At 36.1% G+C, this 13,844-nt stretch overlaps 1 protein-coding gene across 7 annotated transcripts in view; it reads left to right on the top strand.

The window, feature by feature from the left end:
- Positions 1 to 13,499, top strand: part of RORA (RAR related orphan receptor A) — a 366,343-nt gene extending 352,844 nt beyond the window's left edge. For 6 of the 7 annotated variants that reach the window (XM_083586667.1, XM_083586666.1, XM_083586669.1 and 3 more), the window contains one exon: positions 6 to 13,499. In XM_083586667.1, the coding sequence (XP_083442793.1) occupies positions 6 to 170 (165 nt within the window). In that variant the 3' untranslated portion in view covers positions 171 to 13,499. The remainder of the gene's footprint in view (positions 1 to 5) is intronic. The other variant, XR_014541662.1, reaches the window with a different exon arrangement.
- The last annotated feature ends 345 nt before the right edge of the window (positions 13,500 to 13,844 follow it).

Below are 13,844 nucleotides of genomic sequence, written 5' to 3'. Positions count from 1 at the left end.
TACAGCTAATATGCAAAGTGTCTACTTTAAGAGCACTGTGCGGGCGACATACAGAAAAGCTTATGGCGTTTAGAGCAATATACCCAGACATTGTGCGACTTCATTTTCCTCCATTGTACAAGGAGTTGTTCACTTCAGAATTTGAGCCAGCAATGCAAATGGATGGGTAAAAGTATCACCTAAGCACTTCTAGAATGTCTGAAGTACAAACTTTAAAAGAGAAAAGGAAAAAAAGATAATAGAAACCAAGACACTTTATATGGTCCTGCATAGACCTAGGGAGCCAACACACTGCACATCTTCTGGCGAATGGGGTCAGGCAGAAAAAATGGGGGAAATGACACAAAAGTTGAACTTGTTTTTCTCACACAAATGATTTCCATGATCCCTACCGATATGGACCCTTTTTTTGTCTTGACTTCTGTCTTTGACTTCTGTTTATGCAGAATGAGGGTACTAAAAAATCAGGAGGTTTCCTTTTCCTTGAAACTCACTGCCCACAGACTTTCACAGAACGACGTTTTGTTAGTAAGAACAGAATCTCCAGCTAGAAACCAGCGACTGGTGTGCATTGCAGAGGCTTCAGCATCAGTTTGCACAACTTGCTCATTGTTTCATGAAGGACGATTGATTGCCAGTAGGCGGAATGGCATGAAAAGGGTCCATAGCAATAGTGACAATAGCATTATAATCTATTACAGGGTAAATGGGCACGAAGTCTATATATAGCAAAAGAGATATTGTTTATAATATTGTTTTAATTAATATAAAATGTAGTTACTGGTATAGCTTTTATTGTTGAATTGATAAGGCACTTTCATTTTGCACCTTTTTCTTTTAAATTATATGCTAGCGTGTTCATTGTTGTGCTGCATGTGCACCAGAACTTCAAGTTTAACTGTGGGAGGTTTGGAAGGTATAGGGACACTGCAAGGTGTTTATGCTGCTGTTTTCCACATTTACTTTTAAAGAGAGGCCGGTCATATCATGAAATACCTTCAGTGATTTTGTGTAATGGGACGAGGGGGGGAGGGGGGAAGACAAGTTTCTAAACTGCTAGTTTTAGCTTGTGTTTTTAAAAGACAATTTAATATATAAACAAAACAATCCCTGTTCTTAAAGAGATTGCTGACATAGGGATGGAGAAAATCTATATTTAATCACTTTAAAGGTGCTACTGAAAAATTAGCTCATTTTAAAGTCAGCCGATTCCTTAGGTGACTAAATATGGATTCAGAAAACCAAATTTAGATACATATCTTTTGGAAATATTGGTCCTAATACTTTTGTTTACATTTAGAGTGTGTGTGAGAGTGAGTGAGTGAGTGTGTGTGTGTGTGTGTGTGTGTGTCCAGCAAGTGCATGTGCACCATTAGTCATCTGTTGAGACAGATAGGGTACAATCCATCACAAAGTTCTTTTGTGTAGTCCTGATTGAAATGAATGGGAGATTTCCAAATTGTAATAGCGTTTCCTGGTGAATTGTCTCCCTTGACTTAAATCCAGCGTACAGTTAAGAGTGCCCAAATCTCTTTAATATTTAAGACTGAATAACTGTTTGCTGGATTGTGGCACTGTTGTTTATTTTATTTAGTAAAAGTGGGTTTACATGTGGCTACTTACTCCATAAACTAAACAGTGTAATTTAAGCAGGTCCCCACACCTAGAGAAAAAGGCCTAAAGCTTGATTTCAACTGAGTGCTGCACTTTTTAGCCACAGAGGAATGCTCAATAAGCTGTCCAGGATGGCCAATTATGTGAATAGTGGATTATGAAATGAAATGAAGTATCTGACTCTAAAGAAATTAATTTAGGAATAGCCCTTTCAATCTTCTCTTATTTTCCCACCTTCCAAGGAATAAAACAGGCCCACATACATTAAACTGGCAATAACATTGCCACCAATAAGGCACACCATGTTGATTGGGCCCAGTTTAACTACAAACAGCAAAAACCCTCATTTCACTGGCGTAGTTAAAATGGATGCCAACCACGTGGCTGCTATGTTACACAGATGGCTTTTCCACACAGAAAAATCTCAGCAGTTTGCTTTCCTGGTAGCAAATGGATCATAAACCATGACTTTGAATTAGGCCACATCCGACCACAATGCATACATGTGATACTGAATTTTCCAAGTGTTGTTTCAAATGTGGTTTCCAGTATAAGTGAATCACACACTTTTTGAGAAATCTTGTTTTGTTACTGAAGAGAAAATAAAAAGGACATACATAGGGCTAGGGAGTGCTTCTCTCCACCCAATTTCTCTGGAGCATACTGGGGCTTCATTCAAAATGTAGCAGTTATGTACAAACCTAAACATTTTAGAACCTGAGTTCTAATTTGAGTCATTATTTTAGGAATTATTTACATACCATCTGGAGTATTTTATTCAACCTTAAACAGTCTTAGGTCATTGTGTTTTTGTGAAGAATCCTAAATCCTACTCAGCTAGAGGTGGCAACTGTGCTATTTTTTATCTGTTGACAAGTCAAGAACTCGGTTATTCCAAAGTACACTTCTAACCCTGATTCCACCAACACCCTTGATTGAGAAAATGTATCAAAGAGTAAAAGATGCTTCTCAGGATAACTTGTAAAGCAAGGGAGTTCTTCAAACTACACCTAACTTATTCAAATGACTCTTTGTAAAATAAATTTTATAATATAGCAATTTTTTAGCATCCTGATGATTTAAATTTAAAGCATACAGACTAATGTAATCTTCTTGTCTCAGTGCCTGAAAGTTGTCATCAAAAGACCAACCATCCAGCTGTCTAGACATGGATTTTTCAGGCTCCTAAAGAAAATCTCAAAAAATATTTTTTTTTGCCGTATATTGGATATTATGAGTATTTAAGTATTTTTTTTATTTCAAAATGACCTCTTGCAAGGTATGAAAAAATTTATTTACTTGTTGGAGTATACATGCATTCTAGCATACAGTGTAGTAGTAATTCACATGTAAAAGGTAATACAAAATTCCTGTTAAGGAAGGTGCATGAGGGGCTATGCAGTTGGACCTGTTTGTTTTGAGCCCCAAAGTCTTCATTCAATGTAGTATAAAGAGCTGAAAATTCTCATCTTTGAGGGTTCCTACATGCCCAGTGCAAACTGCAAGATTAAATTTTCTATAGGCATTAGAACTGTAAAGCCAGTTCAGTCAGACAGGAAACAAACTTATAGCTGCAGAATCTTTCATCTCTATCACTCCCAGGGCAGCTGGCAGTTTGTTAGCATCTAGGGAAATCAAGGCCTAATTAGTTCTGAAAGGATCTAATGTGCAAAAAAAGTGAACATGCAAACATTTTAGGACCATGTTGGGCTTGCAGACAGGAGCTACTCATGGAAACATGTTAGTAATATATACCAGCAGTTCTATGTAAGAAGTTACACACATGGCTGCCTTCATGTATGTACCTCCCATCTGTGAGCAGAGCAGCAGATCTCTATGCTCCTGAGCCACTTAGGTTGGGAATGTAGAAATGGGAAATTCAAATGCAGTCCTCTTGCCATTTACCCTTTCTAGTGACCACATGTACAGTGGTACCTCGGGTTAAGAACAGTCCGGTTTAAGAACAATTTGGTTTACAAACTCCGCAAAACCGGAATAGTGTCTTGGTTTGAGAACTTTACCTCGGTCTACGAACGGAATCCGAACAGTGGAAGGGCACCAGCAACGGGAGGCCTCATTAGGGAAAGCGCGCCTTGGTTTAAGAACGGAATGGATTAAGTTCTTAACCGAGGTACCACTGTACTTTGTAAGAAGGCATCTACGATACAGTTTCAACAAACACAGGAATAGCTATGACTGGCTCAGATATGTTCTTGGTGCTCTGCACATATAGAAGCTCACCCATTCCTTTCTATAAGCAACCCTCTAATGCATGCCAAGAGATAGCAAATAGATTCCCAGAAAAGCCTGAGAAACCCCTGATCACAATAAACTTTAATTGCATCCAGTGAATGGAATTTTGAAAGCATCCCAATATTCAGTTTTCCTGTACCCCAGTACAGGGGAGCTGTTTCTAAAGAATGAAAATCCTGCTAGCTACATGGACAGAATTTTGCCATCCTCATAACTTTTATTTATTTTATTGGAGTAACTGGTAGTAAATGTTAATTCTGGTCTTTTTATAGATGCAGTCCAAGCTTAAATCCAGGCTGTTTAGCAAATGAGAGGTTTTTTAATGTGACCTCCCTCAAATGCTAATTTAGTTTTAAAGTTCAGCTAAATTAAAACTCCAGTATCTACCAGCCAGCGCCTGTTTAAGGCCTGCCATTTACTAGAGACAAAATGTATAAAGTTGATTCAAATGAAAAATGAACAGTATTCACTTCTGGCAGTAACAGGGTTAGTTATATTTTGGTATTTCGTATTGACTCTCAGTCACGGCCTGTTATTGTTAGTAAATATTTTACATTCATCTGCTCACACAAAATATATTCAGATATTGAATTGGTCCTTACTTGTAGGCAATGCCATATCATTCCCAATCTAATCCCTAAAAGCAGACACCAGGTTCACTCCTGTCTTGAAAGCCAAGCACTTGAGGTCTACACATTAGACACACCGTTATCACTTACAGCTTTTTCCAAAATCCATTAATTGGTGCATAAACTAGCCCATGTTTTCTTCATTTCAGTTAACAGCAAATTATGCTTTGAAAAAAGTTAAAATGGTGGGAACTGTTGCTGATGCCTTTTTAAGAGAGGACATGCCGAAGAACTCAAGCTGTAGCTGAAAGTATGTAGACGCCAGCATCAGAGCAGGGACAAAACCTTTCTGGGAAAAGAAGCTGAGAATAAGGACTAAAATCAGAATATGACGGGCTAGTATATTCCATTAGAAAACCTGCAGGCTGTGGACTAAATTCAAATGTGTAAAGTGTGGGAATCTTTTGGGGCTGTACTATATAATTGATGAAGTTATATAAAATGGCTACAGGTATTAGAATCAATCACTCCAGAAAGCTGTTAAGTTAAAAATTGTCTTGGATTTTCATCTTCTATCCCATTTTGCTGGACATCTGGTACAGTTGGAATATTTCAAGATAGAATTTATTTCTAAAATAAGATATGTAGTCTTAGACCACGGTTATATACTTTTGTGTCTCTAGGATTTTCATACTGTTTTGAAATGACACGATGCGAGATACTGTTTTAAGTTTAGTTGTTCTTTTCTGGAGCTTTTAGACCATCACCATCATCATATGGCTATCAAGGTATGAATGTGTGTACCACTGTATGTGTGTGGTTGCTTCTGGCCATTAAGTGTCCATAGAATAAAGAAAATGTGTTGAAGATATTTAAGTCAAAAATAGAAGGTGGAAAAAATATTCTATATAAAGCCTTGTCTGGACCACTTAGAGAGACTTCTATTTTTTTAACCCTTCTATAAATATTTGATGGCACTTGAAATATTCCTGCAATAAAATGTGATTTGTGTAAAGATTAACAAACAAAAAGATTTTGTAATGTGAAACAATGAAAGAAAGCAATGTAATTTTTCAGAAAAAGAAAAAGAAAAAACAAACAAACCAACTTTGTATTATTTTTGTTGATGGAATTTGTCTACTTGTCTTTGGAAAAGATTTTATTTCATTGAATGTGCCATAGTAGAGATGTGGGTTGTGGTTTTTTGTTTTTAAGTTTTAGATGACAGGAAAGCTATTTGTGTTACCGACATTCCATAATGTGTGAGGACATAGCATAATTTTTTTCTTAATATATATATATATATATTAGTAAGCTTCAGTCATTGTTGCTTTTTTGCACATGTACTTCACTCCTCTATAGTGCAATATGTACATAGAGCACTTGCGGGTTTAAACCTTGACCCCTCAGGGAAAAAATACATATTTGTTGTACATATTTTTTTTTTGCCTTCTTCTTCTTCTTCTTCTTTTTTTTTTTTTGCTAAGGAATGTCGATTTAATCACTTGTTGTTGTCAAGGGGCAGCCAGATAATAATCCTAACGCCACTGCCAAAAAACATTGATCATGTAATCATTCATGCCCTGCCATTCACAATGAAAAATTCTGACAGTTCTTTGTGCAAATTGGGGAACAAAAGGGGTATATAAGCACCTTATGATTGACTTAACTGTGAATGACAATCCATCTTGTTATCAATAATAGATGCCCTACCGTTTAGAAGTTGGGGTTAAAAAGTCTGAAACAAATGTGCTCAGGGATCTTGTAGAACTCTTCAACAGGGTGGCCAGTACTTCTGGGACAAATTGCTTTTCAAAAGTTTCATACTATCCCTCCATTGCACAACTGAACTGGGCAGAGACATTTTTTATCCAAGTGAATTTCAGTTGTTTGGGTTTCTAGACCCTATACTGCTCAACTCTTTTAAGGATTGGCACAAGATAATAATAATTCCAGTGCTCTGAGTATTTTGTTTAATGTATTAGAGAAGTGAGCTTGTTTTGGCCCATGGAACAAAATACTTTAATTTTATTTCAGCTAGCCACTGTTCATAATGTTTTAATCACAGACTCTTCAATACTTCTCTATGTCATCTTGGGACCAACTACATGTTATGCTTACTGTGAAAAACCTTTGATTTTTGTTAATTAAATTACAGGCACGCTGAAGTGCATAAATTCAAACATAAATGTACCGGATGGTGACAGGAGGCTTATGGGAATTGCCCCTCCTGCATGGCAAGGGGCTGGTGCCAAAGGGATTCTCCACCCATTGAAACTCATAGCCATATGGGAGGGGCAGTTTCTATTCTGATCAAAGCTGGGGAAGAGAAGAAGTAAACCTCCTTTCACTATGTGTTATGATAGGAATCCTGCATTCCTCTGCATCTGTAATTTAAGTAAAAAAAACATTGCTGCATATTACACAATAAGCATAGCATGTATCTTGGCCTGTATCTTGGCCCTTGTGGTTCTGGCCAACACAGAGGCTTCTGGGGCAGAATTTTAGACAATGCTGAAGAAGCTGGCAATACACTAGCTTATTTTCCAAAGCAAATGTGCTGTATATTTTCTAAATTTCTATAATGAAAAAACATTGGGTGCCAATACACTTTTAGACACAATGAAGCTAAATTTGTATTTTTATGTAAAGTTCATTGTCAGTATTTTGCAATACAGAATTAATCCTCGGTGTTAAACTCCTGTTTAATTTAAGTTTATGTTATCCTAAAAACTATTGTTATAAGCTGCTGTTTTAATGAGAGCCATGCAATTCAAAATAAACTGAATAATATTCTGCCCAGAACAGGTTATTAAACTCCCCCGCTGTTGGTGAATGTGCTTTACTTTAACAAAATAAAACCAAAATTGGAAGGGAGGGTAAGCTGCATGATAACAATCCCCATATAATTCAGTAATTAATATAAATATGTAGAAGGTAGTGCTGCCACTGTGCCAAACCATACAGCAGAGTATTTAAAATGTTCTAAAAGGCCCTAATAGGAGTGTGGAAGGAAGGCTGCAGTTCTAAACCCAGGTCTTTGCTTCTGGGGGGATATAGGATCTACTGGTCTCCACTGGTCACTACTGCCAACATCAGCCAATGGAGGGCTCCAAAATGGAACATTTAGTGGGTGGAGCAGAGCTGGGCTGGCCAAAGTTTTGTTCACTCCTAAGCTTGTCCAATGAAGAGCCCAATTAAGGCCACTGCTGTGCCAGTCTGGTCCTGCTGCAGCGGAAAAGGTAGCCATTACTAGTCCCGCCCACATTCTGTTCCGGCTGGCATGAGCTCTGCCACTCCATTTTGCCATGCTGCTCCCCAACCAGAGCTGGAATTGCTCTGCTAAGCTTTCCTTGATGTGTGAAGTTTGTGCCTCTTTCCATGTTTATTAAAAGCAGAAGAAGCAGTAAAGGAAACAGAAGTTAAATAAGAATTTAAGACTCACTCTCTTTAACAGTCAGGCCAAAGAGAAATTGATTTCATCATTTCAGCTAAGTGGTTGAATGCCCTTCTCCAACTGCAACACCCCCACTTTGTTTAATTTATGCATCATGTGTTCTACTCATGCTTTCTTTACTAACTGCCACAACATTGCAATCCATTTTTATTTTTTTACAGAAGTAACCACCGTTAAGTATATATAAAGCATCCATTGCATGTTCTGTCGTGCTTACATCCTGGTTCTCTTCTAAGACTAAAAAGTGGTTGTTTGTTGAAAGTGTTTTTTTCCCTTTCTGATCTATTAGCAGCTTAATCCTTCAAAATGAGACAGCTTTGTAAGAGGTACTCAGATATTTTCAAAGGAGTGAGCCTGTTTGTTAAGTGTAAAGGATGATCAGAAAATTACAGGGTGAAATATGTACATCTAGAAGAGATTATAATCCTATAAAGCTGAACTAATTAGAAAGCATATCTAATTTTTATTTTTATATTTGTTCCTAAGTGTCTGTTCTGTGTGCGCAATTTATGTAGCTTGGGAAATATTAATGGACCAGTGCCAATACAAAATTGTATGCTTTTTCTGGTTATGTGATTATCCAGATTTTGAGTGTCCAGTAGGGGACACATGATTGCCATGTGATCATTCTGGGCAAAGCTGAGTGCAAAGTATTCTTGATGCAGTTTTAAGGCAATAATTTTGGAAAGATTTCAATTCAACCATGAGCTCTAATAAAAGATCCCCAAATATATGTAAATATGGATAAGTATTGACATCATAATTGTTTCCTGCCACCTCTTTCCTTGGAGATAAAACTACAGAGTTAACGCCAAAGCTGGCTCCTTGTAAGTGGGTGTCCAAGACAACCATTTGTGGATGGTTTTCAATTCCCAGATGATTGCCTTAGACACTATAAACTTGAAGAATTGATGTAAAATATTTGGATGATCTGTTAATTTGTTTGACTAATCATTTACTTGGAGGTCTTCACACAATCATTTTTATCAAGTCAAACAAAATTAATAATCAAACTCTATCTGTGCATTTACAGGGCCACGCTATTTAGAAGTCAGATGTCTTATGACTTAAAAGTATTTTTAAAAATAATCCAAATGTTAATACAATGTGAATAAATTTAAATTTTGTGGCATTTACATTTCTTCAATTTAATATTTCTGGTAAAGTGGTGATTAGGAATCAAACCAAAGCCTTATACAATCAACCCATTAACTACTAATGGATTAATGATATTACAAATAAAGATTTGAGAACATATTTTCACATGCCAATTCTGGTTCAACTGTATTGTGATAATTCACTACTATACTGCGAATTCTTAGAGGAATGTGCAGGTGTCACATTTAAAATTTGTCATGTTGAAACTAGTTTGTTTGTCTACTTTTCTAACTATTTGGATATATAGAGATCTAGGAATAAAGGAAGATGTTGTTTTACATTGCTTTATGTATATAAATGTGTTAATTAGATTTTCACATTTATTGGTAGCAGGGCATAACAGTTCCTCTTCAGAGCAATAAATAAACTTAATCCAAATATAAAATTTTAGCTCCTGTGCATTGAAGCATTGTGAATCTGAAAGCCAAGAATCATTATGTCATTCAATTTTTATTTATTTACTGCTGTGGCATTCACTTTATCTTTACTGTTCATCCCGTTGCCGCTTAAGAATACTTCTTTTAAAAGGGGGGAAAGAATTGAGCACATAGAATGCTTTATGCTACATCATTATTTTGTGCATGTGTTTACTTTGCACACTTGAACTTTCCCATACTCCTTAGAAAGTTTTACAGAAGATGCATAAATGTACAGGACCCTGCAATCTGTTTGCTATTCTCGTATTGAAATGCAGAAAATTCATAAGCAATATAGTGAATTTTATTTCACAAACCACAGAGGTACTGTATATATATTTTCCTAACTCCAAAATTTTCTATTTTGACTCAACAAATTTGTAAAAAAAAAGCCCCAGTGGTAACTCTTTTGACTATTAGGACATTAACTGGCTGCTTCTTTATATGTAATTGTATTGTCTGCCTGCTCCTTTTTCGGAGATGTGTTTTTGTATGGATGTTTGAGCCAAATGGGAGGCTTCAAGCTATGATGTATTTTCCCAGTTTAAATATATTTAACATATGACAAACCCCAGACAAGGCTTTTAATAATGTAAGAAGAACTGCAGTGTTAGGTGGTTTATTTGCAAACTTTTCTCAGTGCTATCCATTTTATGGCACCTTTAACAATATACTTGTTTCCAAAGTACAAAATAAAGGTTAAAAAAAAAACTTCTAGCCATAACTGAATGTTGAGCAATAAAAACAATGACTTTTTGTGCATAGATTTAAAAGAAATACAAATTTTAGACATCTGCATGTAAATGCAAATATCTTGTTTACTGCTTTCTTAAACTTGATCAACCAACTCCTTGTTTTACTACTAATTTAAGGACTTGTAATGGCCTGTACACATTTTCTCTTGCTCTAATTCTTATGTCATCTTTGTCTCAGCTTCTGAGTCATACTCTTCAATGTTGTTCTGCTCACCTTTTGTATGGTTATAACTATTTTGCTTTCATTCTCTATAGATAAAATATACTACTTTAAAAGCCTATGCGGTGCAAATATTTATCTGTTTATCAAATACCACATTACGCTGTATAATATCTGTTTTACTATATACTCTATTTTAGAAATAGCTGTTTAGAACTAGAGTGTGCTATTTTTGTGTTTTTCTGATGTGTGGTGCTAGATAAGTTAATTTTATGAACAAATCTCCCTTTCCCGTTTTACTCCTAGGCAATACCACATTTGGGTCTTGTACTATTTCACTGAATATCTATGTGTGCATGTGTATATACCTTATATACATTTACACACATGCCCAATCAAGTACCTGTATCAGAGTACCTAGACTGGGGACATGTTCTCTCTGAATATATAGTATCATTCTATAAAGTTCTCTCTAGCATATTTAATCAGGAAAAAATTAACTCCTCAGTAATGATATTTGATATCCTACGCTGATTCTTCTTTCTCTCATCTACTTTGCAACCGCAACACACTTTGGTTATCCTATGGCACTGTAGTTCTGAAACCAAGTATGCCAAGGAGAGCCCAGTGGTTTCAGTTTTGTGTATCAAACTACTTTTCTCTTTAATGTGTAAAGTACTAAAAAGTAGTCCTCCCCCCCCCCCCACAGAACATTCTAAATTCTTCAGTGGTGCAATTCAGCATCCCTGCAATTATATGGGGAGGGCTACCATAGGGGTACAGTTATATTCTATTGGGAGGGGGAGAAGTGCAGCCCCCAGGAGAATTCATGTGAAAAGATGGTTCTGTCTTGATTCAAGGACTTGGGAGAGAAAAGTACAAATTAGAGTAACACTAGGTGCAATCCACAACAATGAACCCTATGTTTGGGTTCAGACACTTGATGGGCCCAATAATATTACACCTGGGACTGCCAGAAGGCATTGATTGTATGAACTGGTGCATATAAATGGGTCATATATGTTGCCACGGCTGTGTATTACAACAACTGTGTATATATGCCTCTATATCAATGATGGATTTAATACAATTACTGACTCCATGTTAGCCCACTGGTCACCCCCTACACTCCCACAAGCAGTTGTGCAGGGATTGACAACTGCCTGAACAAGAATCAATATTACCAAGGAGTATTCAAAAAATTCTAGCTACTACTGTGTATCAGTAGTTATTATCAAAGAAGGTAAAATAAAACTTGTCATTTCACTGAAAAAAAGTAAAATAAGCTTGACATTTCAATAAGGTTAGAATGTCTATATTTCCAATTCTGTGTTGCCCTCGATTGCGCCAGTACAACAGTTAGCATGGCTACACTGTGTTATGTTCTCTTGGCTGCCCCAGCTTTTGTGGATTATTTTAACCTCACAACACTACAAGCATGGGCCAATGGATTGCCAATGGAAATGTGGCTTATGATGCCGCAGGCTGGTTCTGCAATCCTGGGCTTCCACTGCACACTTGGATGCCAACACATCTAAGGGCTGGCCCATCCTTGCCTATAATTATCAGTATATGCAATAAAGAATTTCCACAATGTGCAGTAATACCATTAATACAACAAAACAAACACACAGCCAAAAGAGGTTTGGTCTCAGTTTTTAAAGCTTGAGAAACTTAAGCAATGGTCATACTAATGGTGCAATCATATGCACATTTGCTTGGGAATGTGTATTTCTCTGTTGACTAGAAATTTGCTATAAATTAAGAAAATTATAGCCAAAGAGTAAACTGGAATATGCACGTGTGGTTCCCAATGGCACCACAAATTGCACAGCCTAATTCTGAGCAGAATTTGGCACCATAAAGTACTGCAACAGTAGAATAGTAACTTTAAAAAAAGTCCTTAATAATCAGACTATTTCAGCTAGAATTCAAGTCCTGTTATTCATTACCAGTATCATCTTTTGCAAAAACCTAATGGATATCAAATATCTAAAATGGGGAACAACTGACCTTTAAAGTATTTATTACAACTCTTTTCTGTACTATTACTGAAGCTATAAGATCTTTAGTAAAAATAAAAATAAAAATTGAGAAATCTAAGAAGCTGTTTGTTTACCGCACTTTTTAATAATAGAGGATAGTTAATATTAAAGCCACACGTCCTGGTTCCATGCACTGCTTCTGTATTTTGATTTAGCAAACAAACCATTATTCTGGAAATAAATACAAATGTATTTATCGGCACCCTGGCTATATTTTAATGAATAGAAATTTTAAATACAAACATTTTCAGGATAATTGATTTGATTTTTTTAAAAGAAAAGCTACAATCTTCTTTAAAAATGCAAGTCCACGATTATTTTCTAGTCCCTTATTGATACAACTCACCTCTTAAACAGAGAATCTCCTGATTTGTCTAATATAAGTGTCACATACTTTATACCAGTAATGTTTTCCCTAATTGTTTGGGCTTCATTGTTTTATAAATTATGCAAGTTTGTGTGAGTAATGTTTCTTGTGTAATTAAATGTCTGAAGAATAAAAATAAATGCTGATTATAAATATGTATTGGTTTGAGGATTAAGCACATAAACATCACCAACCTCACTGAGTAACACACTCAGTCTTCTGTAAATAACTACAAATTATCATGAATCTGTACTGTACATGCAAAAATGTGTTGTCTTATGTGTACAGTATGTACAAATTCATTTTCTAGCTATGATAAAAGCATAAGCCATTGAGAGGAATATTAAAATACTGTAATAAAACTTCACTAATTATATCTTCCCCGTTATCACCAACTTTTTCACTTCTATCAGATCTTCTTTAGAGCTCACTCTTACACTTGTCAGCTTAGACTCAAGTTTATTTTATTCTGATATTGAACAAAGTATTTTGACTCATTTTGTAAATACAAATGTAAAAATAAGAGATTTAATGTTGTCTTTTAAATACTCTTGATTTTCATTCTAATATGAATGTTGTTATATTGTACTTAGAACCTGTACCTTTAATATTACATTACCTTTATTAAGTGCATTGAACACATCAATTTTAGATGTGCTTTATGTACTGTTCTCCTGTAATAAAACTTCAGCTTCTAATGGAAAACTTGGTCACATTCATTTTTCACTTCAAGTGCATTAAGTGTTACTGGTCTGTGGTGAGTGGACCCTGCCCTCAGGGTTAGGATCTAAAAGACAGGAGCAGTAATCCCTAAACAGTGTGCAGGCCAGGGTGCCCCAAGAAAACTGCTTAGATTAGAAAACAGGCATCTACCAACAAGAGGCTGCCTGCTTTGTCTTTGCTTCACTGATTTGGCCTTGCCTTCCTTCCAGTCAGTCTGTCTACTGTTTTTGTTGTTTAGTTGTGTCTGACTCTTCGTGACCCCATGGATCAGAGCACGCCAGGCATTCCTGCCTTCCACTGCCTCCCGCAGTTTGGTCAAATTCATGT

Source organism: Podarcis filfolensis, assembly GCF_964270895.1.
Source record: "Podarcis filfolensis genome assembly, chromosome: 14".
NCBI classification, from domain to species: domain Eukaryota; kingdom Metazoa; phylum Chordata; class Lepidosauria; order Squamata; family Lacertidae; genus Podarcis; species Podarcis filfolensis.
The sequence above is the reverse complement of the archived record's forward strand: the minus strand, read 5'-3'. Positions and strand labels throughout refer to the sequence as shown.